The sequence below is a fragment of the Helobdella robusta genome, assembly GCF_000326865.2.
Source record: "Helobdella robusta unplaced genomic scaffold HELROscaffold_72, whole genome shotgun sequence".
Lineage (NCBI taxonomy): Eukaryota > Metazoa > Annelida > Clitellata > Rhynchobdellida > Glossiphoniidae > Helobdella > Helobdella robusta.
Window position 1 is genome coordinate 220,396 of NW_008705409.1, and position 25,439 is coordinate 245,834.

General features: G+C 35.0%; 2 protein-coding genes across 2 annotated transcripts; both read left to right on the forward strand.

Moving 5' to 3' along the window:
* HELRODRAFT_194269 (hypothetical protein) lies at positions 1-19,992 on the forward strand (the record flags this gene model as incomplete). The annotated part of the gene is made up of 29 exons (XM_009031311.1): positions 1-130; positions 995-1,270; positions 2,927-3,193; positions 4,233-4,385; positions 4,565-4,858; positions 5,064-5,321; positions 5,983-6,264; positions 6,425-6,694; positions 6,840-7,127; positions 7,441-7,710; positions 7,857-8,129; positions 8,238-8,513; positions 9,245-9,517; positions 10,369-10,638; positions 10,836-11,108; positions 11,241-11,402; positions 11,685-12,008; positions 12,213-12,396; positions 12,930-12,976; positions 13,071-13,337; positions 13,505-13,753; positions 14,215-14,436; positions 14,835-15,134; positions 15,923-16,123; positions 16,317-16,565; positions 16,656-16,835; positions 17,069-17,203; positions 17,333-18,385; positions 19,207-19,992. 29 exons carry the CDS (start codon positions 1-3, stop codon positions 19,353-19,355), a joined length of 7,575 nt encoding a protein of 2,524 aa, XP_009029559.1. The 3' UTR covers positions 19,356-19,992.
* HELRODRAFT_194270 (hypothetical protein) lies at positions 19,979-25,439 on the forward strand (the record flags this gene model as incomplete). The annotated part of the gene is made up of 10 exons (XM_009031312.1): positions 19,979-20,000; positions 20,639-20,750; positions 20,986-21,073; positions 21,192-21,515; positions 21,729-21,824; positions 22,297-22,380; positions 22,805-22,938; positions 23,472-23,613; positions 24,171-24,263; positions 24,692-25,439. The coding sequence occupies 10 exons, from the start codon at positions 19,979-19,981 to the stop codon at positions 25,298-25,300; spliced, it is 1,704 nt and encodes a 567-aa protein (XP_009029560.1). The 3' UTR covers positions 25,301-25,439.

Here is a 25,439-nt window from a genome sequence, read left to right on the forward strand (position 1 = left end):
ATGGACTTCGATATAAGTAGCAGGCCTCCGTGCTGGGTTCAGACAGGTGGAACCTTCGACTTTAATAACGTAGTACCCAACCAGCCCAATGTTACTAACCTAAGGCTGGAGACGTGCACAACTGCGTCGAGTAAGTGTAACCCACATTTCGTAAATTAAAAATACCTCAATTATTAAAACATGTCAAAATTGATTTTGTTTGGTTTTTTGAGAAAACAGAGTTGTAAGTTTGTAAGTTTATTATGTCTGTTTGTTTATAATGCTGTTTTAAACACAAGCTCACTAATTTTTGAAGTGAAAATATTTTTCGAGCAATGATGCAAGTTATATCAGGACAAAATTTAGTTCAAAAACATAAGCAGTTGTTAAGGCATCACTGATTAGTAATTGTTTCTCAAATTTATATGATTATTTTGACATGAATGATTTCAAACAAATATCATTTGAATAATAAATACGGCAACGAGTTTCATAGTTATTTATATAAGGATTTTTCGCCCAAGTACTTAAAATATTTTTCAAAGCTGCAAAAATTACTTTCATATCTCTAAATTTACATATTCTATTGAATATTGACTCTATTTTGTTTTTTATTAATGTTACAGCGGCAAGTGTTCAACCGACGTTCTCTTCAAGTAGCTACGAAATACTTTTAACATTTTCTTATAACATGAAATTTACTTAAATTTTTTTACTATTGTTTACAATAAACATAGCACACAAACTTTTGGTAATGTTTAAAAATGCTTCCAAGATATTTATAAGTTTAAACATTGTTTTACGTTTTGAAACTGCAAAGCAGAAAATTTACGAATCGAGATGTGGGGCACAGATATAAAATTTATAAGGAAAAAGTTATGATAAATGCTCACCGTCAACAATATAGTTGAACATTACATAATGTATATAAAATGAATGACAAGAAAATATTGTAAATAAATAACTATTGACACGAAATATACTCAGCGCACATCACAAACGAACCACATAACAGCATCTGTACGAACAATCTTACCGGCGAAATCTTCCCTTTGTTGGAAATCGTACCAACAAACTCGCTACATTGGCTTGCAGCAGATCAGTCTCAACACCATCACCGAATGTCAAAATTATTGTTTCAACGAAGTTGCATGTTACGTAATGGACTTCGATATAAGTAGCAGGCCTCCGTGCTGGGTTCAGACAGGTGGAACCTTCGACTTTAATAACGTAGTACCCAACCAGCCCAATGTTACTAACCTAAGGCTGGAGACGTGCACAACTGCGTCGAGTAAGTGTAACCCACATTTCGTAAATTAAAAATACCTCCATTATTAAAAAGCGTAATGATTGATTTTGGTTTTTTGCCTAATAATTTCATTTTGTTTAGATGTATGGTTTTTGAAAAAAATCAAGCAACTAATTTTTAAGTATTGGTTTTTCTATCTATGTTCAGGACTGTTTTAAACACAAGCTCAATAGTACTTGTAAGTGTATTTGTAATTTTTGAGGTGAAAATAAATTTCGTGCATTAATGTGCGAGTTATATTGGAACAATGTATAGTATTAAACAGCCATTACTGATTAGCAGTGTTGCGCTAACTACTCAAAAAAGTAGTCAACTACTATAGTTAACTACTTATTTCACAGATTGTTAATAACTATTTCATTACTGTTTTTATTTGCAGTTATTAATGACTACTTTTTAACTACTGCCTAGTTGTTAACTTCTAGTTAATTATTATTAAATATTTTCCCCTGATTTATTTGCGAAATGTTTTTAAAGTAAATATAAAGTTGTTTGCTGATTTTTAAATTTTCTAAAATCTTTAATGTTCTTTTAAGTCTTTCTCTTAATAAATCATCTTATCAATATAGTTGTCAGACATTACTGTAATTTTTATAAAGGATCTATTATGGGCTGACCAGTGGCGGAACTAAAATGGCCAGTGCCTCTAACTGTGAACGTTATTTGTGTTGAAAGTTATTAAAAGTCGTTGTTTCAACGAAAAATTGTGCTTGTGAAGGAAAACTTGAATTATAAGCTCCGAAAAAAATGTGAAGTAAAATTTTAACCACATTACCATGAAAGAAACATTTCTTTTCATTCCCACCTAGTCATCAACTTTAGTAGAAATTTCCTATCCGGTCGTCAAATACATTTTTTTTAGAAAATCTTGCCCCCCCCCCCGTCAATGTTGTCTAGATCCACCCCTGGGGCTGATCAAATTGCAGCGGTTGCCGTCATTCATTGAACATCTTCCAAAGATTCAATCATTTGTTTATTACATAATTCATAGGCAGTGATGTGATTCCAACGTTTGCGAATTGGAATTTTGCTTGATGATATAACCCCAAATTTTTTTAAACCAGTGCGTTTTACTGTGGCTACTGACATCATGTCTTCAAATTTTATTTCTGTCACTGCTTTGGGGAATTTTTCATATAAAAAGTCAATTTGTTCCAATTTTTGTTGGAGCAGTCCTGCTACCTTTTTATGCTGAATTCTGCGCTTTTTAACATAAAAGCTTTGTAAGTGGGGAATGCTGTTCCTGTTATAAATTAGAGTTAAATATTTTGATTTTCTTCAACATTTTTCTAAATTTTAAATTCACTTAAGAAATTTGTTGCACTACACAGCAAAAATAACCTTCAAACAAGTATGATGCGCTGTTTGTGTGTCGTTGATTCCACTAAATATGGGAAGAGTGTAATAGAACTTTAGCCTGTTGATCTGTCACAGCTTTGAAAATAATTAATAGAAACCCATATGGAAACTATAAACATTCAGAAATGCTCAAATTAATTCTAAAATTAGTTGTTTTTCTCCCTGAAAAAACAATCAAACAGTTAACCCGTTTTTGTAATGGTTTTCTTTTAGAAATTAAGCAATAAGACTAATGTTAAAGAGTAAATATTAATAGAAATTAATCCCTCAATATTGCAGCAACCTTCCCCGCCAAAGCTGGCTTATGTTGGAAGACCTATCCACAAACCCTTTATGTTGGCCTGACACAGACGAACTACGCCAGCATTAAAGAGTGCCAAGATTATTGCTACAGTTTTTCTGCATGCTACTTATTTAATTACGATACCTCCACCCAACCTCCTTGCTGGGTGCAGACGACTGGAAGCTTCAACGCTAGTAATGTACTGTCGGGATTCCCGTCCCTGACCAATTTCAGATTAGAAACATGCACCTCCTCTTCAACTAGTTAGCGTTTAAAGTATCAAACATTAATTAGATTTAAATTCACTTTATTTATTTAATAATTAGTCTATCCTTCGTTCTATTAAACACTCACATTAAATGCTCTCTTAGCAGAAGTCAGGCAGACAATGAAATTTTGTTTAATATTTTAATAATATATATTAAAGTCTTTGAATGAGTTCTTATCGAGTAAGGATATAAAATTTATCACTGATTAATTTTTTAGTTAAATAATATTTAATTGTCTGTCAGTTATTTAATAAAACTTCTTTATTTCTCGAAAAACGGCAGATACAAACACGATTAAACAAATTCAAATGCAAGCTGAATCTCGTGGCGTTATTTCAGTGAACATTTCAAATTTTAACCGCCAAATATTTGAGTCAACTACTGTCGACTTCTAGACTTCTTCAAAGTTGTTTCAATATTGTCAACATTGACTATCTGGCGTAGTGGCCTAGTGGTTAAGGTCGCATGATGCTGTTTTGCAGAGCGTGCAGTGACCAGGTTCGAATATTACGAAAAGATCCCCGTCTACCACATGCTTCGTGTGTGATGAATATTCATATACGACGTTTTATTTTTCTGGATCTAGGAAGAGTGTTATAGACCTTTTCCTTGACCTCTAACCTTAGATTATAAATAAAGTTTATAGTGCGAATAATTTATTTGAATGAAAGAGCATGTTGTTTGTTGTATTCTGTCAGGTACGTCGACCTCCTTGACCCCAACTGCCACCACGGGTATGCCTCGCTAGTTATTTTTTGCTGTTCTATTTAGCATGGGTTGATTGTGAAATTAAAATTTTATACATTTAATTCGCAAAGTAAATTCTGTTTGATTTTATTTTGTTACCTAAAAAACTTTTTATTTATTTAACGAGCAATGTTTATTTGGCTTAAGTAATTAAGATTTTTATGCTGTAGCATTAAAATAAAATTTTCAAACATTTGTGAAATTAGTTTTGCAAAATACTTGAAATGTAAAATTTTCATTCCGACTTGCTCATACATAACTCAGTGAAACATTTACCCCTCATCAGAAAAAACGAGCCTTCCATGCGTTCGTGTATATTTCGACAAGTCGAGCCCTGGAGCCTCTAGTGTAGCCACCGGACTGACCGCTCTCCAATGTTTGACCAGCTGCGTAACGACGTCAACGAACTGCGCAGCAGTCGATTTTGACGTCACGACAGGTTGTTGGAGCCACTCCGATCGAGCCGCAGTGGATGGTGGAAGAATCGACTCAAGCACAGTTACGCAGTTTGTAGTGGAAAGAAGTTGCAACCTACCCGCACCTTGTCAGTTTTATAAATTTTTTATTAATTCACTGATATTTTTATTTGTTGAATAAATTTTTAATTTGCATTTTCAGATTGTTCATTCCAATTTTTGAACAACACGTCATCCTATGGAGGCAGGCAAGCAAATCAGATCAACACATTGCAGGAATGTCTCAGGTATTGCATCAACACTCCATCGTGTTTAGCACTTGACTTCAACGTACAAAACGAATGTTGGATACACACCGACCTCAGCATCGTTGTAACCAACCGCATTGCAAATTCTCAAGTCACCCAGTTCGTCTTGAATAGAGTAAACTGCATCAGTCAACCTTCACAAACCACCTCCGCTAGTAGAACAGCCAGTACAACAAGCATTTCAACAGGTTTGCATTAATGGTTTTATAGTTGGGATCAAACAGTTTCATTAGTATTTATCTTTAATTTACGTCACGTCATTCTAAAGCATCGTTAAAAACTTTTAATTTAATATTTTTTATAAAAGTTTTACTAAATTTGTGTCGCCAATTTTGGGAGATTAATAGAAATTCGTGGAATAATTAATGTTAAATTGAACGAAAACGATTTAAGCCTGCTTACTGGCAACATTCCAAAACACCAACTCGTACGGGGGAATGTTGGTTGACTCCATCAACAACAGTGTGTCCTGCCTCAACTACTGCCTCATCACAATTTCATGCGTCGGCGCTGACTTCAACACGGCCTCAAACCAGTGCTTCCAACATACGGATAAAAATGCTTTCGAAAACACAAAAAACGTTAATTCTCCTGGAATTATTCAATTCGTGAAGAATCCAAACTGCGGTCTCTCAACATCTCCAGTCATAGGTTTTTTGTAGCTTTTTTTTAATTTGTGTAATTAATTTTAAAATGACAAAATATTTGTATTATTTACTAATAATTAAATGAAATACTTTGATGAGAACTATCCAAAAACAGCAACCACATTCAGCGCCATATCCACCACCACTTCGTTTGGCGTCAGAATCTCCACTATTTCTGGAATTCTATCTCAAAGTAGATTTTTACACTAATATTGTATAATTTTATTTCAACATATTGTCTTAATCTATAAAACTTATTTATATAAGGGCAAACATGTTTCAGTAAGAAATGCAGAAAATGGGCAAGGAGGTGATTCATGGCTGAAGCTTTCCTACAATGAAAAAATTTGTTAGGGTTAAGGCTAAAATGAACGAAATCTTTATAAAATTTTGTAAAAATATGGACTGAAACCTATCTCAGTTTTCTCCGTAACAATATAATTTAGGTAAGCTTAGCATAAGCTACTAGTTTTAATCGCGAAATTTGTTGAAAAATGAATGATAACCGACAAAATTTCACCAAGTCTTTACATTCAAACAAATCTAACCCTCACACGTCAAATTTTTGGCTATGCACGCCATTGAAGAAACGACTTAATTTTTGGCAGTAGTCATTTGACCGTAGAATTCTAATATTTTATAAATTCAACATTTAATTCAAACAGATTGCTTGATAGCCACTTACCAGAACACAAACTCGCAAGGCGGAGCTCAAGTTTTTGGAATCTTCTCGAGTCCGATATGTTTGAGCTTCTGTTTGAGCAGGCCAACTTGCGTAGGGGTAGATTTTGACGTCGTGTTGGGCCAATGTTTTATCCACAGCAACAAATATCAGTTCGAAACGACGAGGCAAATGAATTCAGCCCAAGGAGTCATTCAATACGTCATGTCCACAAACTGCACTGGAGTCACCACTCAGTCCACAACTCGTCCTGTCACTATGTTTAGTTAGTTCTATTGAGAATTATAACTCACTCATTCACTCACAAATCACAAACTCACTCACTCATTTATTTATTTATATTTATTCATTTATTTATTTATATGCTTGATGGTTTTTTTTATAACAGAGTAATTAAAAAACTTTTGTTCAACATCCTTGCACAGCCTCCAGGCAGCCTCTGTCTTGTGCTCCAAGTTTCAGAATTTATTTCAACTCATCTTCTTCAACATCAGCTACTCAACAATCTCAGTTGGACGCTCTCCAATGCATGGTCAGTTGTTTCATCTCGTCACGAACCTGCGTGGCTGTTGACTTCAGTCCTGTCCGAACATGTTATAGCTACAACGACCGTGGGCAGGTTGAATCTGCTAGGAGAACTCTCAACTTCGTCAATCAATATATCGTTGATAGGTCCTGCAATTTGCCATTGCCATGTAAGTATTACGAGCTCTGATCATTTTATTTATGAAAAATTTTTTAAATTTCTAGACTAAAATTTTTAAAATAAGTATATTTACATAAAAATTGCTTGAAAAGTTTATTCACATTAAATAAAAAGTTGTTTGATGATTACGGCAGATTGTTCGTACCAATTTTTCATGAGCACTTCTTCGGTGGGAGCCCAACAAGCCACACAAGCGACAGATCTGCAGTCTTGTTTGTACCTCTGCATCGCCACTCCAACTTGTGTAGCAGTTGATTTCAACGCTCAGAATCAATGCTGGTGGCACAGCAGCACCTCCGCCGTCACTAACAACAGGATGACCAACACTGATGTGTCCCAGTTCGTGCTGAATAGAGTGAACTGTGATGTCCTACCACCGATTATTTTTACAAGCTCGTCCTCTTCAGCTCCTGTTTCAATTTGTTAGTAACGATAGCGAAGATGCTTGGAATTATTATCGAAATGTTGATGAACGCAAAATAATTTCATTGGACACGTTTTATTTAATAAACACTTTTGAAATTGTATAACATGCTTTTAAATTTTTAGTGAAAACGTACTGCAAGGATATTTATTTATATGAAATGAAGCGGTATGATTTATACCAAATTTTCCAATTACTAATTAATGTCTTTAAACTAACCTGGATCAAATTACATGTTTGTAATATGAATCTTATAAAAAATGACTTCTCTCTTAAAAATACTGCATTGAACGAAATTAATTTTGTAACAGCAACATCCGCGCCACTATCGTGTGCCCCAAGCTTCAGGGTTTACTTCAACGCAACATCGCTTGGATCAAATGATCTTTTGCCGCAACTCGATGCCGTTCAGTGCATTACCAACTGCTTCATATCGTCAACCACCTGTGCTGCTGTTGATTTCAAGATTGGCAGTGGTTGCTGGCGTTTCACGGATCGCAACCAAGTAGATGCAACTCGGACAACTAACAATTTGGTTACTCAGTTCGTGGCTGAAAGATCTTGTGCTCTGCCTCTTCCGTGTAAGAGTTTTAAAAGATATTTTTAAATAATATTAATATTTTTATAATATTTCACTAGCATTAAACAAAGTTATATTTGCTTCAAATTTTTCGTGACAGTATATATTACTGGTGGATTGTTACTTACAAACTTACAAATCTAACAGTTTGTTCGTACCAGTTCTTCGGCGGCACATCATCTTACGGAGCCCAACTTGCGCAGCAAATAAACACACTCCAAGATTGCCTCTACCTTTGCATCACCACGACGAACTGCGTGGCAGTTGACTACAACGTTCAGAACCAATGCTGGCTGCACGACAACTTAACCGTGGTGCTGCAAAACAGGGGTATCAACACCGAATCATCACAACTTGTATTGAACAGGGTGAACTGTTACGTGGGACCCCCAATTGTTCAAACTTCAACTCAAAGTGGAAGTAAGTTCGAATTTGTTAGTTGACGTTTATTCCAAAATTTACAGTACTAAACGTATTTCAGTGTGCTATCTATTCATAAATTATTGAACATAAAAAAAATCTTTCCAGTTGTTACACAACCACAACCCTGTCAACCAAGCTTCAGAATATTCTTCAACTCAACATCCTCTGGATCAACTGATTTCCTGCCTCAACTCAACACGACCATTCAATGCATCACCAACTGCTTCATAACGTCAGCCGCATGTGCTGCTGTTGATTTCAGAACTGACAATCTTGGTTGCTCGAGGTTCACAAATCGGTTCCAGGTAGATGCAACTCGAACGGCAAACAACTTTGTTACTCAATTTGTGGCTGAGAGATCTTGTGCTCTGCCATTCTCGTGTTAGTCTTTAAAATTTACGTTCTACAACATCGTTTATTATTTATATAAGGAATACTTATTTAATTAAACATTGTTATTGGAAATTCGAAAACATTACTAAATTTTGTGGACTAACTTTCTCCAGAAATATCATTTCTCCATTTCTTCACTTTTAAATCTCTCCATGGTATAAGCGCCAAAAAAGTGGTGGATTAAATAAATTTTTATATTGAATAATTTTAATTTTCTTAAATTTCAATGTCAAAATATATATCCATTCAAAGTCAAAATATATATTTGATTAATGATTCCCTGTGTAATTAACATACAAAAAATGAAATTATTGTTGTAAAGTCAGGATTCTGCCTAGTTTGATTGAGATTAAAATGAAACATTGTTGTTAAACTTCGTTTTTTTATTACCCGATACGATGAAGATACTAAAATAGGACTTAAGAGTATTCTAACAACAAGGCACATATATGTGAAATAATCCAATATTTATATATATATATATATTTATTTATTTATATATATATATATATATATTTATATATGTGTGTGTGTGTGCGCGCGCGCGCGTGTGTGTGTGTGTGTGTGTACGCTGGTCAAAGACCATAATCCATCATTAATAGCGTTGGATAAAAATTTTTAGAATTGTAGAGATTTAACTTTTCAAATTGTTTACAACAAGTTGATTATAATTTTTAACTGAATTAACACATTATAAAATAAAATTTTTCACCGCACAGTTTGCTCCTACCAGTTCTACAGTGGCACCTCATCGTACGGAGCCCAACTGGCCCAGCAAATAAACAGCCTCCAAGATTGTCTCTACCTATGCATCGTTACTTTGAACTGCGTTGCCCTCGATTACAACGTACAAAACCAATGTTGGTGGCACAGTGATAGGAATGTGGTCACCAACAACAGAGGCGCCAACCCCGAGTCATCTCAATTTGTTTTGAACAGAGTCAACTGTGTTGTCCCTCTATCCAGTGCTCAAACTACCACAGAAAGCCAAGGTTATAAGCTGTTAATGATAAATATACCATAATTAATATTGCATGTGAACATTCCGTCAAAATCGGTTATGATTTTCTTTTTTAACGTTTTTGTCAAATATTAAAATCTCTCAACCTAATACTATGATTGTAGCAAGAAAAAACCAGAATCATGGAGACGGTCGGAGTCGAATGTTTTGGCGTTAGTCAGAGTTGAAACTATTGGAGCACCGGAATCGGTCTTTACCAAAAAAAATTAATTACTGTTCAACATGAATTTTTACATTTTTTCAAAAAATCGAAATCGAATAATTTCTTATCACATTCCGTCATCCCAATTAAAAGTGCTATCCATGTTCGTGTTGACGGTTTAAACAGATCATGAACAGCAATAGTAAAGAACAAAACTATCAGAAATCAACTTGGAAGACAGAAAAGTGTATATGAAAAATTCAGGGAAATAAATTTAGGATTTTTTAAACATATTTGTAGAATGAGGGAAGACAGATTGATTAAGATGGTACTAATGAGGAGAAGAGATTGGAAGAAATTTTGGTAGACCTGCTAAGAAATGGATAGATGACATTACTGAATGAACTAGTGTTGGTATTCTGAATTCAATAAAACTGGTCAAAGATAGAAAAGATTTTTGGAAAAAAAAAGAAATGTAAAAAGTGCTAAGATGCGCGTGCTTCAACGATGTAAAGCGTGCTAAGATATACACAATCGACCTCGACTGTCCCCTGCCTGATGGACAAAGGAGGATCATTGGTTGATTAATTGATTGATTGATTGATGAACAACAATAATTTGTTAATTTTAGTATCAAGGAAACGATGAAATATAAAAACATTGTTTTAATATCATTCCAGTTGTCACACAGCCACAACCCTGCGCCCCAAGCTTCAGAGTTTACTTCAACGCAACATCGCCTGGATCAAATGATCTTTTACCGCAACTCGATGCCGTTCAGTGCATCACCAACTGCTTCATATCGTCAACCGCCTGTGCTGCCGTTGATTTCAGGATTGGCAGTGGTTGCTGGCGGTTCACGGACCGCAACCAAGTAGATGCAACTCGGACAACTAACAATTTGGTTACTCAGTTCGTGGCTGAAAGATCTTGTGCTCTGCCTCTTCCGTGTAAGAGTTTTTAAACTTCTGTAAGAAAAATATATAACCAATTGTTTTTTTTAATAAATTATTAGTCTATAATAAATAAATTTTTATCCAACGTAACTAATAGGTGTTTTGTTAAAACGAAACGCAAACTGTGATAATACATTAACAAATTAAGAAACTAATGAGCTAACAACTTGAAACATTTTGTCACCGCACAGTTTGTTCCTACCAGTTCTACAGTGGCACCTCATCGTACGGAGCCCAACTGGCCCAGCAAATAAACAGCCTCCAAGATTGTCTCTACCTATGCATCGTTACTTTGAACTGCGTTGCCCTCGATTACAACGTACAAAACCAATGTTGGTGGCACAGTGATAGGAATGCGGTCACCAACAACAGAGGCGCCAACCCCGAGTCATCTCAATTTGTTTTGAACAGAGTCAACTGTCTTGTCACGCCACCTATTCTTTCAACCACCACTCAGCGCGGAGGTCAGTCGTTAACTAAAATAAAGTATTTTATTGTCGTGTTAATTTTTAATGCAAAACACTTCCTCTGCTGGTCTTTTTGTTAATTTTTATTTAAGCCCCGATTAAAGTTTTTATTTGTTGAATATTATCCAGTTTCAACACAGTCTCAGACATGCCCGCCAAGTTTTAGAGTTTATTTCAACTCAACGACGTTTGGATCTGTGAGCCAGCAGCCGCAATACAACGCTCTGCAGTGCATCACCAACTGCTTCATTGCGTCAACAACGTGTGTGGCTGCTGAGTACAGTGACGCAAGTAAGTGTTGGACTTTCTACAATCGCCAGCAGATTGAAGATGGCAGATCGTCCAGTCCCAGCATCACCCAGTTTGTTGTGGAGAGGTCTTGCAGCCTGCCCTTTTCATGTGAGATTTATACTAATACAAACTTTTTATGCTAATATAATTTAACTTATTAGAAACATAGGCATCATTACAAATCTGCTACACTCAAGTCATAAAATAAAATATTTCAAACATTCTAATTTTCAAAAATTTTGCTGAAAATATTACTTTACTTGTTTAAAAAATGTTTGACAGTCTGCTCCTTTCAATTCAACTTCAACGTATCTTCCTACGGAGCCCAACTTGCTAATCAAATAAGCAGTCTACAAGACTGCCTTTACCTATGCATCAACACGCCAAATTGTGTAGCTGTCGACTACAATATTCTCAACCAGTGCTGGATACACAACAATATTAACGTTGTCTTGTCTAATCAAGACACAAATCCAGACGCATCTCAATTCATACTGAACAGGGTCAACTGTGCCACAGTTTCAGTGGGAACGACTCTCAGCCCTGCCACCACTCCGTCAGTTTTGAGAACATCAACTCGTCCTTACACTATCAATCCTAATTTCAGTTAGCATTTGAATTTTATTTTTTAATTGACGAAAATTGTTCACATAGACAAGTTGATTTTAAATCTTCACATAAGGTAGTTGATTTTAAATCATTAGTTAGTTATTATTTGAATATTTCTATTTGTTTTTTCTCACACCTCTTGTTACTATTGCCATCAATCTCGTCAATCTCGTCATTCTCATCGTCAACAACTTTTAACAGCCTGCGTAGATTGGGTGAAACTTGTTCAGACCAGAGCAGCCAACCACATCTACCAATCACAGTTCAGGGATTTGAATTCATGTTTGAACGGTTGTTACCTGGTGTCCAGGTGTGTGGCCGTCGACGTTGGAGCTTCTAATAGCGACTGCTACTTCATCTACGATGTTAACGATGATAATTACGAGTAAGTAATGAGTGAAATGCTCTATATACATTTAATCCCATTACACTTGATTCGTCACGCTTCATCCCTGGTCTTTTGATAACCAATTCTAACCATGAAATACTGAATAAGAATGAATTTTAGACCAATCCAATTTTTGGAGAGCCCGGAGTTTTTCATCCGACTCTGATTGTTAAGAAATTGAAAAACAAAATTATTTAAAAAAAATGATTTTATCAACATGTTTTGTGGCAAGTGTATGTGTGTTGCGACTCGCAATGCGCAGTCGTTTTTAATAATGTCAATTTGTACAGTAGACGCAACAAAACGTGCTCTGAAGCCATATTTTTACTTCCAAAAAGTTTAAAAATTTTTTGAAAGTCGGAACCAGAAAATCGGAGTTGGAAATCGGAATTGGAAGTTTTTAAGAAAGAAATCGGGCTCGGATATTCATCTGACTTCAACACCACTCTGCCAAAGCGAACCGTTAAAATTTGAAATGAAAATAATTTGATCTGCATTAATTACATAAACATACTTTTCTTCCCTTACAGCCTTTCCTTCACCCAGTACCAAATTCAGAGACAATGTTACCAGAAAGGTCAGATTATTTATTTTCAGCGCAAAACACACATAAAATATTTGGCAACCATCATTTAATTAATAAGTTATTTATTCACAAATATAAACCTCAGGTCCGATTCCAGGCCAATGTCAAAACTACCAGCAGAACGTCAATCAGAATTCGGTGAATGGTCGTTTGTACTTCCAGTACACAACGGTACCTGCCTGCAAAGATCTCTGCTTCAGCATTCCGACCTGCGTGGCATTCGACTTCAACACGAACACTGCCGACCCAAACTTCGGTTGCTGGCTGCACTTGGACCAGTACGACCTCGCGAGCATCAACACCTTCGTCGCCAATGGTATCGATCAATACATCTTGAGTAGAGATTGCACAGGTTAGTTTTTGTTTTTTTGATTTAGTATTTAAGTTCAATTGAAATTTTAGTAATATTTTTAATTTTATTTTAAACTATTTGTTTGATAAAGCAAATTTTGTCGAGATATGTTTTTCATGATTTTGCATAAAAAAATCATAAAAAAAGAACTATTACAAAAATCGCAGGTTCGTGCTTCTACACGTGGAACTTATACGTGGACAACGGCTTGAGCGGAGGCATTCCCCAACGAGACACAACAGTTCAGGGGTGCCAACAGAGGTGCATCAACAACCCAACATGCACGGGTATTGACATCGATACGAATCCAAACCACAACTTTTGCTGGCTGCATTTCACCACCGACCTCTTTCTGTTCCCCACCAGTGGAGTGAGTCATTATCAGATCAGTAGGAGCGCCAGCTGTCCCGAGTCTCGTCAGTGTTTCAACGAATACATTATTGCGTTAACAATTAGTTTTTATTAAATAGATATGATTGTGAGTATGATTGTTAATGTCATTGTGATTATGAATATGACTTGGATTGTTACGAGTTGAATGACAACCGCTACATAGAACTCCAAACAACATATTTGTGTTTCAGTTAACAGTCATGAAATTTGTTAACTTTTCATATAGAAACGACAACTACACTTAACCCGGTCACGTCATCCACAGTGATGCCTATGATTGGTAGGGAGAGTTTAATTTCATCAACCACTGTCACACTCCTCTATTATACAGCAACCAACTTATTTAAACAATAAATTAAATTAACTGCTTTTAATTTAGTTAACCAATATTTATTCATTCGTTAGAATTATTAATTAATTATTTATTCATTCGTTAGAATTATTAATTAAAAAATTTCTTTTTGATGAATTATTATTCTTCCAGCCGGTTGTTACGTGCGTTCACTCATCAGCATGAATGCCGACGGAGGTCAGAGGTATCCTGACCCCGTATCCAACGAGACGTGCGCCCTGCAGTGTCTCCAGTTGTATCCTCAGTGTGTGGCGGCTGACTGGAGCATCAGTGATAGGACCTGCTACTTGCATAACTCTTTCAGCGGTCGCAAGCCAAGTCCATGTTGCAACAGATACGAAATAACCTGCACCTGTTTGTTCATTTCTATTGTTATATCAATTGCTACGAATCTAGTATATGCTATGCAATCTTCGTTGTAACATTGTGTAATAATTTTCATCCAACGCAAAGAAGTTTCAAAATTTTCACTCAATAAATAAATTAATTATACCGTTTTTGAGCTTGCCTGCCTGTACCAACTAGCCAAAACTATCATAAATGTATCCGGCTAATATTGCATTTTAAATATTCTGCTCATTCAATTCTCTGCTATTTCTAGTTTTATTTGGCGGCGTGATGGTTAAAGATGTATGGTGCTGTTTGCTGTGATGCGGTGACCGGGTTCGATATTACACGTTGGAAAAGTGTATGACATTTTATTATTAATAGTGCCTAATATAGTTTTTAATTGCAAACCCAAACTAATTCAGCAACGAACCCAGCAATCTGCCAGGATGACTTCATCGTTCTGCCATCCTTCTCCCCCAACCTCCAGTACCTCAACTGGCAGAGCAACATCTTCAACTTGAACGACTGCAAGACTAGCTGCCTAAGCTTCGGGAAGGGATGCATCGGTGTGGTCTTTAGCCAGGAAGGAAGGGTCATTCCAGGTGTTAGCACGTGTTACTTGGTGACATCTATCGACGCCATGAACACTTCGCAGCGATCCAATGATTTTGACTTGTATTCGAGGAGTTCATGCGAACCTTACAATTCGGCTATGTTGACGAGTTAGTTCAGCGCGTTATTAGTTCAGCTGATTTTTAAAATTTTATAGAAAATTGTATTTGATTAGTTTTTAATTTATTTAAAATAAAAATTATTTGATAAAATTTTGAAGCATTTAACAGTTTAGTTTCATTTTTTCATTAAATTACAACTGTATCGTAAAAAAATTTTCAGCGACACCTTATCCTACCCCTCTGCCTGGTATGTCCTTTGAATGATATTAATTTCATTTTCACTTAATTATGATTTGATAGTTAGTTCCTAATCAATAAATTTGGCTCCAAATTATAACAGTTATTCGTTTCGATTATGGTTGTTACTAATTAATTTGAATTTAGAAGTTATTTTGAAAGTTTGAAAATTATCTAATAACTAATTTTGATTGCGCCAAAAAATGTGCAATTATTCAAGAAAATTATTTTTAAATAACATACATAATTCAATAATCCCATAGTAAATCATCGCACGGTAGCATTTTTTGCTTTTATATTTGACGTTTTGGTTAAAGTTTAATTTTTAAGTATTAAAAATGTGTTAGATAGAAATTTTTAGCATTCTGAATGAAAATTATTTGGCTAAATGGAAAATTTTCTAGAAATTATATTTGAAGATTTATTAATAGTTTTTTAAACTAAATTCATATCGCAGCAATCCTCAAACAAAATTTTTTAAATTTTGCCAATGCTATATTTGTTACTATAAGTTGCCAATGTTGACGATAACTGTGATTACGAAAATATATTAGTAAATGTTTATTATTGGATGTTGATGGAATGATTTAATATTCCAGGAACCTGTCTGTTGGATGTTGTCTTCCTCGTCGATACCTCAGGTAGCATCCTGGACAACCAGCCACCCGGCCTCAACAACATGCAACTCATCAGATCGTTCCTTGAAAGTTTCCTTCAGTCCAACCTCAAAGTTGGACCCTTCTTTGACCACATCGGTCTCATCACATTCGACACAAATGCGCGAATAGCATATGACTTGTGTTAGTATTTTGCCCTCTCTCTGTGCCTATCTTTCTCTCTCTCTCTCTCTCTCTCTCTCTCTCTCTCTCTTTATATACATACATATATACATATATCTCTTTTTGCCATTTGTTTATCGAGATTAGACAATGTAAGTTTGTTCAATTATTTTCAGTGGTCGATAAATTCTGTTAAACAAACATACTATCCCAGGTGACAATCAAGTACCTTATTCAATAAACGCAAGTGGCATCATGAAGATCAGGCAGTCGCTCGGCATAACGAACACGCCTGCAGCATACGATCTAGCGTACGACATGCTGTTTGGGTCTGGAAGGTGTGGCCGGGCCGCAGCGCAACCAATCATCGTTCTCATCACCGACGGTCACACTTCGCCGGAGTATCGAGAGTTTTTTGCAGCTAGCTTGGCGAAGCTTGTTTATACTAGATCAGTTAGGATAGGTAGGTCTTATATATTTATTACAACTTATCGTGGCCTATAATATTATTTTAGTGTATTTCAACCGTATCCAATCTTTGTTAACCAACCAGCAATTGGAGTGACTACTGATGTTAATCCTGTGGAACTTCAGCAATTCGATTCTGAGGATATCAGAGGCATTCCAATTTTGGACGATTTTAGTCAGCTGTTCGCCATGCAGGGAGTCATCTACAATTTTATGGCCCAACGTTGCAACAGGCCAACCGTAGCCACCGTGCCCATCCCAACCAGTAGGACTCGTCTTCATCATTTCAATAAATATAAATTAAATTTTTTCAATTTGAAAGTTTAGCGAAATGTTGGTGTACAGATTTTTTGTTGTAAATTAAGATATCTTTTGAATGCAGTATCTTTAAAAAAGTTTGTAATTCTAACTAGCTCAAACATTGAATTATTATAGCTCAGATTTTGATCAAGTCATGCTACATTATAAAAGTTTAAAACATTTAAAATGTTATTAAAGGAAGTTTTACAAGTTTTAGTGCTTCTACATCGACAACAACCGCTACTACTACTACTACTACTACTACTACTACTGCTACTGCAACGATTTCCACTTCCGCCAGACAAATCATTTCAACCATGAGTTATGCTCAAAGTGAGACTATTTCTATTGACAAAGTTTTATTTAAATTTATTAGATAAATTTATTAAAACAAAAATTATTGCAAATTAAAAACAGTTATTTGCAGTGAGCTGTTTGTTATATTGAAATTTTGAATTCCAGATAACGCGTTTGCCTTCAATGCCTACTTGACTCAATCTATCCAAGGACCTCAGGAATGGCTGAGGTTTGATCAGTCGACCCTCTCTCTGTCCAATTCATATCTATCGAATGCAAATGGATTTGTAAGTCCTGGACCTGAAGGGTTGTTTTTCATTGATTTGGGTGCAGCGGTCAGTCCAGGTAGAAAACTACAAATCGATTTAATAGTTGGACCAAATCAGCAAAGGTTTCTTAATTGGGAATCAACTTCTCAAAATGGACTAATAACGGTCAGCAGATTTGCAGTGATGTACCTGCAGAGTGGTTTGCTTGTTGGATTCAAAATGCCGGCATACGATTCCTATCTTCAAAGTGATTCTTCCACTCGATATGGAAGTTTTTCAGGGTTCAGTATAGCTCATGCCATGACCTATGACGCAAATCGTTTTGCCCTTGTAGCTGTGCCAAACGTTAATAGTTTTCCAATTATTGGTGAAAATTATACCATTCCACTTCGATCAGTTGTGTCTTCACTTTCCAATAATTTGGTCAACGGAAATACATACGTCTGCCCAATAAATGGAGTATATGTAGTAACGTTCTCTGCTGGGGTCGTCTATAACAAAAAACTTCAGCTATCAATCTCCGGGTTGGATCCGACAATCGATCTTTCGAGACTTGGCACCAACCGAAACGGACTGACGAGTGTTTCGAGAACGTCACTTGTTAAATGCCAGCAGGGTCAACAAATTTATTTCAAACTGTTATCCGGTCAAATAGACGACATCAACCTCACTGCCTTTTCTATTTTCCAATACAAACCGCAGTATGTTTCGGAGCAGAGTTGGGGTGTGTATAAATCGTACAATTCTGACACAAGAGATAATTTTCCTCTTGATCCTTTTTACTTCGACACGCCACTCGTCAATGACCAGGGTTTGTACGACGGTGGTAATAACATCGTGAGGATACAGATTTCTGGTTATTATTACGTGCAAATAACGGCCGGAAGTCAAACTGGATTCAATGTGCGCATGAGATTGGTGAGGGTGGACGGTAGAACTGGAGCACAAAGTACATTGTTCCATCTCTCTCAGACTGACACGAATTCAGGTTAGTTACAAAATTTTTATAACAAACAAGCAAATGTGTGTGTGTGTGTGTGCGTGTGTTTGTGTGTGTGTGTGTGTGTGTGTGTGTGTGTGTGTGTGTGTGTGTGTGTGTGTGTGTGTGTGTGTGTGTGTGTGTGTGTGCATGGCGACCGCAAGTATTTTATTTTATTTTGCATCTCCTTTGGCCCATTCGTTTGTTTGTTTGAATAGGTCCAGAAGGTATGAATTAAGAGATAAATAACATTGTTCTAGAAGTCCTTTTATCTACATAGAATGAAAAAACTTGCCTTTCCTTGACAATCCTTTACTTCTCCTTCTTGTTACTTCGTTAGTCTTATCTAGGATTAATTATTGTAACTCGCTCTACTAGAGTCTTCCTGATTCTACACTCTATCCTCTAAGAAAAGCTTTTAACTCTGCTGCTCGTCTAGTTACTCGTGCTCTTTTCTCATATATTTGATTGATTGGTTGGTTGTTTAGTTGGTTGGTTTGTTGGTTGGTTGTTTGTTTGGTTTGTTTGGTTGGTTTGTTGGTTAATTGGTTGGTTGGTTGGTTAATTGATTGGTTGGTTGGTTGTTAGGTTGTTTGTTTGATTGTTTGTTTGATTGTTTGTTTGGTTGGTTGGATGGTTAATTGGTTGGTTGGTCGGTCGGTTGGTTGGTTGATTGAATGATTGATTAATAGTTTCTTTTACTAATTTTTGAAGAACCTATTGAAAATTGATAAAATTAATTGAATTCGGCACAGTATAAATTCAATGAATAAACGCTGTTAACTTTTCAGATGCTCAAGATTTCATATCACATGGATCGATTGTTTTATTGAGAGCCAATGATTTTCTCAAAGTGGTAGCTGACATTCCATCTTACCTATATAACACCATCTACGGATACCAAACATCATTCATTGGATTCCTTATATATCCTGAATAAATTTTATCTTCCAGTGATGTTTTTCTTTTAATTTCATGTGCGAGATATTTAAATTATATTGACGATATTTTATGATTTTTTCTTTGTTCGTTAATATTTCGAGTTACTCATCCTCTAAATATGATTGCTAATGTTCTTGGCTTTAGAATAATAGCGATTTTCAGTGAAAATCGCGCGAACTAACACGATTTTACTCCGTTATATATTTTATTCTGACGAAACTCTCATTTAACCAGCTAATATTTTTGTTATAACGATCCAACTTGCTCTTCAATTTAACATTCAGATGCGTTATCTTTACGTTACAATTTTAATAAGTTAAATGCAATATGTGTTAAACTTGGTGTTCGTTTAATCATTAATTGATATATAGATATGTTAGATATTTATTATTTCTTACTTTTCAATTCGTTCTTCTTCATTCCAACAATATCTTTCCGGATATAATAACTTGAACGAGAAAATTAATGCTTGACTTCCCATTTCGAATTTAAATCCATTTTTAAATTTTCCATGCGTGATTGTCTGTTTTTAAAATTTAATTAATTATTCTTTATTAATTAATTAAATTAATAGAGTAATTCATTTTTAGCTCTTTCGTTTCGAAAGTGAAAAATAAAAAAATGTCCTACCGCGATTTAAGAAGTAATTAGATAATTTATTATTTCGTTAATTAACTTCTAAACGGTGATAATGATAGATAGAGTAGACAAGTAGAGTGATATTGTTTTTTATTTTAATTTTTTAAAATTTTAAAAGATTTTCAATTAGTTATTAATTAATTAAAATATCAATAAAACAACATCATTACTTTCATTACAATTACACTATTATAGATTACATTATTTATTAAAATTAAATTAATTATTAATATTATTAAGTTTAAGATAAAATTGAAAATAAATTACTCATTCATTTTATTTTATTATCTTTTGAGATTTCAGCCCATTAATGAGTTTTTTAAAATTTTATTTTCTGTTCTCTGTTTTATGAAGCATTTGTAGAATATAATATTATTATGTACATTTGAATATTAATATTACATACTTATAAAGCCTTACAGATAAATTAATAATATTTTTCACATTAATTAAATAAATAAATTGTTTTTGGAACATTGACTACATAACAAATTAATTGCATTTTTAAAACTATTATTGACATTAAACTAAATATTAGTAATTTATCCCATTACCTTTTCACACGATTTGATTTTTTAAATTAACCTTTAATTTTTTTATGTCATCTAATAATAATAAGTAATAAATGGAATTTAAAACTAGGCTTCACAGAAATCATGAGAGCCATAGGTTACAAAAGATTAATTTCACTTGAAAATTTTAAAAAGCCAAACTTCCCACTACTTTATGAGATTTTGAAATGGCTGCTGTCTTAGTTAGTTTTGTTTCTAAAAGATTAATCAATTGTTTATCATTGTATATTTTTTAATGTAGATCAAATTTGATTGATCAACAACTACGTTAATGTTCCTTTTCTCAATTATTTTTATTAATTTATCAAAAAATAAACCTGATTTGATCAAATCAGATGTTTGGTGCTGGTTTTTTGATTAAATAAAAGTTTTTTTTAATTTTTATTCAATATTTTTTTTCAAATAAATTATTATTAGCTTCGAGCCGAACGTTTTTTTACCGAATGAAGATATCCAGTCGTGTTATGAAAGAGTTAAATTCGTAAACTTCGTGTCGGAGTTCATGGTAACTTCATTCACATTTTCATTTATTTTAAACCTTCAGAAACAAAACATCTTCCACACTTATTAATTCTTTACATGAATACCCTATATGTATGATTTTTTTTTTGTTATACTCACAGCTAACTAAAGCAAACATAAAAATTAATCCCAAAAAACTCTACGAGGCGAATGGCTATGCAGTCAAGGAATTGTTGAAAATCGTGCAAGTGCTTCATAATGAGGTCAAATTAAATGAGGCCAGCTTTCTCTTGACACCTGATGACATCATCACCATCATCATTGCAGAGGATGAGTTTGTTGGTGAGGAGAGTGGTGATGATTATAGTATAAGAAATCACGTTATCAGTAGTAAATGTAGAGATAGCCACAGTGATAATACTGATAACAATGATGACGATGAGGATGATAGGACTTACACTCTGCTGACCAACTTGGCTTCAAGGGTTATTACATCTTTTTTTCTATTTTAAATAGTTATTTGTAATCATAACTCACATAAAATGAAATGTCTTGGCATCTGTACATTGTACATTCTATAATGCTACTCTTGTTTGACGTAGATCGAATTACATTACAATGTAAAGTATATAGTTTATTCCATGGGAGAAGAGGGAGGAGTTTTTATAAAACTAAAAATAGTTTGTTAAAAAAAGCAGACGGATGAGTTGAGAGAGGCAAGAGTATTGGTGAAAGAGATAACAGAGATGGCTGCCAACCTGTACTTCAAACTTGCCAAGGAAGTTGATCTCAGTGTAAGTGGGCGTTTGATGCTGTCTATTCGCTCCATGTTGTGTACATGTTTGTGTGTGTGAGTATGTGTGTGTGTGTACGTGTTTATGTGTGTTTCGGCTTGTTTATTTGCGTGTGCGTGCGTGCGTGTGTGTGTATCTATAGTTTTGTTATTTATTTTTATAACTAGTATATTTGTTATGGTATTTCAGTATAATTAATGCTAATTTAAATTTGATCAATTAGTTGGCACGTGTTTGTTGTATCAGTGTCCAACATTGCGTGTTGTAATAGTTGTATGTTGGTGGAATTCTTCCAAGATTAATCTTAAAAGAATTCCACCAAATAGCGAAATTTGTCTTTGAGGAATTGAAAATCACGAAGCAATCCTAATAATATGCTAGTCAACAGTTCGTTGCGCTGAAGTCCTGGCATGAATTGCAAATCATTGGAATTCCACTTTTATTTTCTGTTGACCAACTTCAAAACCGGCAGGAAGCCAGGTTTCATGCACTCACCAGACATTATGACCTCGACAGCATCGAACATTTGATTGGAGAACAAATCAAGTTAACTATGGTAGGCGGTATTATTATTATTTTTATTATTCGTAGTAGTAGTAGTAGTAGTAGTAGTAGTAGTGGTGGTGGTGGTGGTGGTAGTAGTAGTAGTGGTAGTAGTATTTCTGTTAGTTGTTAGTTGCTGTATGGTCTCCTTAAAACGGCGCATGAAATGTCGCTGTCCTGTAATACGTTATTGAATATAGACTGTAAAAGAAGTTGACAAGTACACTCAAACACACACACACACACACACACACACACACGCTTACGCATTAACACACACACATACAAATAGACACATATACATGCTTATTCATGCGCACACACACATGTTTACATATTAACATACACATACAAGACATATATAGTATATGTATATGCAGCAACGCACGTACATACACTCACACACATACGAAACGAATACACTCGCGCGCGTACAGAAAGAAACACTGGATACTGAGAAGCTTCTGGGACGTCAGAAGGCAGACAAGTTGAGGCTGAATGAGAAGTTCGAGAGAAAGGCAGTGGAGATGGATAGGTGCCTCAAAAGATACGACACTCTCATCAGCATCAGGTTAAATCAATTCATCTTTATTTCTTGTTTATTATTATTGCTGTTATTATTAATTTTACTGTTAATATTATTATTATAGTTATGGTTCAATTTTTCTTTTATTAAAATTGATTGGACCAATTAAATTTTCGCCAAAGTTTAATTAGCAGTGTGATATCATCATCATCATATGCCATATATTGTGATCGGAACAATGCGTGAATCACAATCTTCATAACCATCTTATCATCGCTGTACTTATTTCATTTTAAATAAAGTGCAATGATGACTAACTGTGATGATTATGATTATATTTTAATCATGACTATTTCTCTATTAATTAATTAATTAATTAATTAATTAACTATTGATTTTACGCATTTGATGAAAAATAAAAGATCTGTTCCCATATTCTCTAAAGATATTTCGTAAAACGTATGAAGTAATTTGAATAAAGTCATTTTCAAATCATCGAGCAACAGACAACATCTCACATTTTCAATCCACACCGAATGAAAAACAACGTTTTTCTTATCTCCTCAAATATTGCCAAGGCCCGTGTACCTGAAAGAATTTGAGTCACTTGAAGTTGAATTTGAGGATCTGTTCAGAGCCTATGTGGATAAGCACAAAAATGTGGCGTTCCTTGAAAATTTAAACAATCGATATGAGATGGTTGAACAACATTGCAAGCAGGTAAGTTTGGTAAGATTGGCTGGTTCATTAAATAGGTTGGCTGATTGGTTGGTTTGTTAGTTGGTTGGCTGGCTGGTTGGTTGGTTGGATGATTGGTTGGTTGATTGGCTGGTTGGTTGGCCGGTTGGTTGGCTGGCTGGCTGGTTGGTAGGTTGGTTGGTTAGTTGGTTGGCTGGCTGACTGATTGGTTGGTTGGTTGGTTGGTGGGCAATCTCTGATTAATCATTTGATCGGTCAATTGATTCTTTTAATTATTTAACTATTTACCAACCCATTCGTCGGACCTATTAATTTTACATGATCCTTTGAATTGTAATGGATTTATGATCGCCATCAACTACTCTCTACTTGAATAGACAGTTTAAACTCTCCCCAACGCTGGACCACACAGTATCAACAGCGTTGCAACTTGGACAGTGAAATAAACGTCTACTTATGTTTATATCAATTTTATTCAACAGAAATATCTTTAAAAAACAGTTGTGAACTATCTATGGTTTAATTATTTTTTTTATTTCTATTTATTTATTTATTTTCATAAATTATTAATATATTAGATAGCGACAAACATGGCAAAAGAGAGCATGGAGAGAGCAAGGAACAACACAGCGCCGTCCACAACTAAAAATAAATTGTTCTCAAACTCGCTGGTCAGATTTCTTATTTAGCATCTTAGTTGGAGAGGTTGAAGGGGCAGTTGCATTTGGAGATGGATAAATGTTTGGGAGGAGAGAGATGAGTAACGACGTAATAGGAAGTCAGCTTAGAAAAATTTATGTGCATGAAAAAGGAAATGTAAGGGAGTTTAGACATATACTGGTTGACAGATCGGATAATAATTAAAGTTGTATTAATGATGATGAGGAGGAAAGCTGGATGTCCCGCCAGGAATGGAATGCTGATATGAATGAACAAAGATTTGGATGGATAAAAGAAATGCTGATGACCTGAACAGTTTCTTAAGAGATTAAGGAAGATTATGGGTTGATTGATTTATTATATAATTAATCTACACCAAATTCATTTGACTGAATTTATAGCGGCATCATCATAATTACATAAAATTGTATTTTGGAAGGAACCTCCGAACAGCAAATCACGCGGGAAACGTCGCGCGGTTGATGTGCCAGCCCTAGCGACAGCGGCGACAACAACGTTAGCTGCAGCAAACCAGCCACAACATAAACAAAGCAGCGACAACTGTAGTTCAAATAGTGGCTTCTTCGCAATTTGGAACGATGAGGAAGATGAAAATGAAGATGGAGATGAAGATGGATCATTGGATGATGAAGATGGAGGTTGTGACGAGGAGTTTGATGATGACGAAGGAGATGAAAAATGTAACATCAACAACAACAGAATTGCCGCTGAAAGAATAATTAAAAACGACGACGAAGATGACGGTGCTTATTACGGTTTTGAGTTCGGAAGGAATGCTGCGATATTGATGATGACAAACAAGTTTGGCGAATGTAGTGGTTTGAACAACCTGCCGTACGTCAACAAACTTCAACGTGGAAGGCCCAAGAAGATGAACGAGTTCGATTTGTTTGGAGGGAGTGTTTTAGGCACGCCAGCACATTCTTACCACTTCTTCAAGAACAAGAGATTCGCGGGCGGTACATCCTCGATGGTTCCAGACGATTACGATGATGCCGATGACGACGATGATGATAACTTTGAATAATGGCGAACATTTATTTAGTCGACTTTTATCGACAATACTTGCTTCTCCTGAAGATTTTTTCATTATAGATTTTCATTTGCGTTATAAACAATTAAAATGTATAATTTTTCAATTAATCAAAAAATTATTTTTGCCTTAT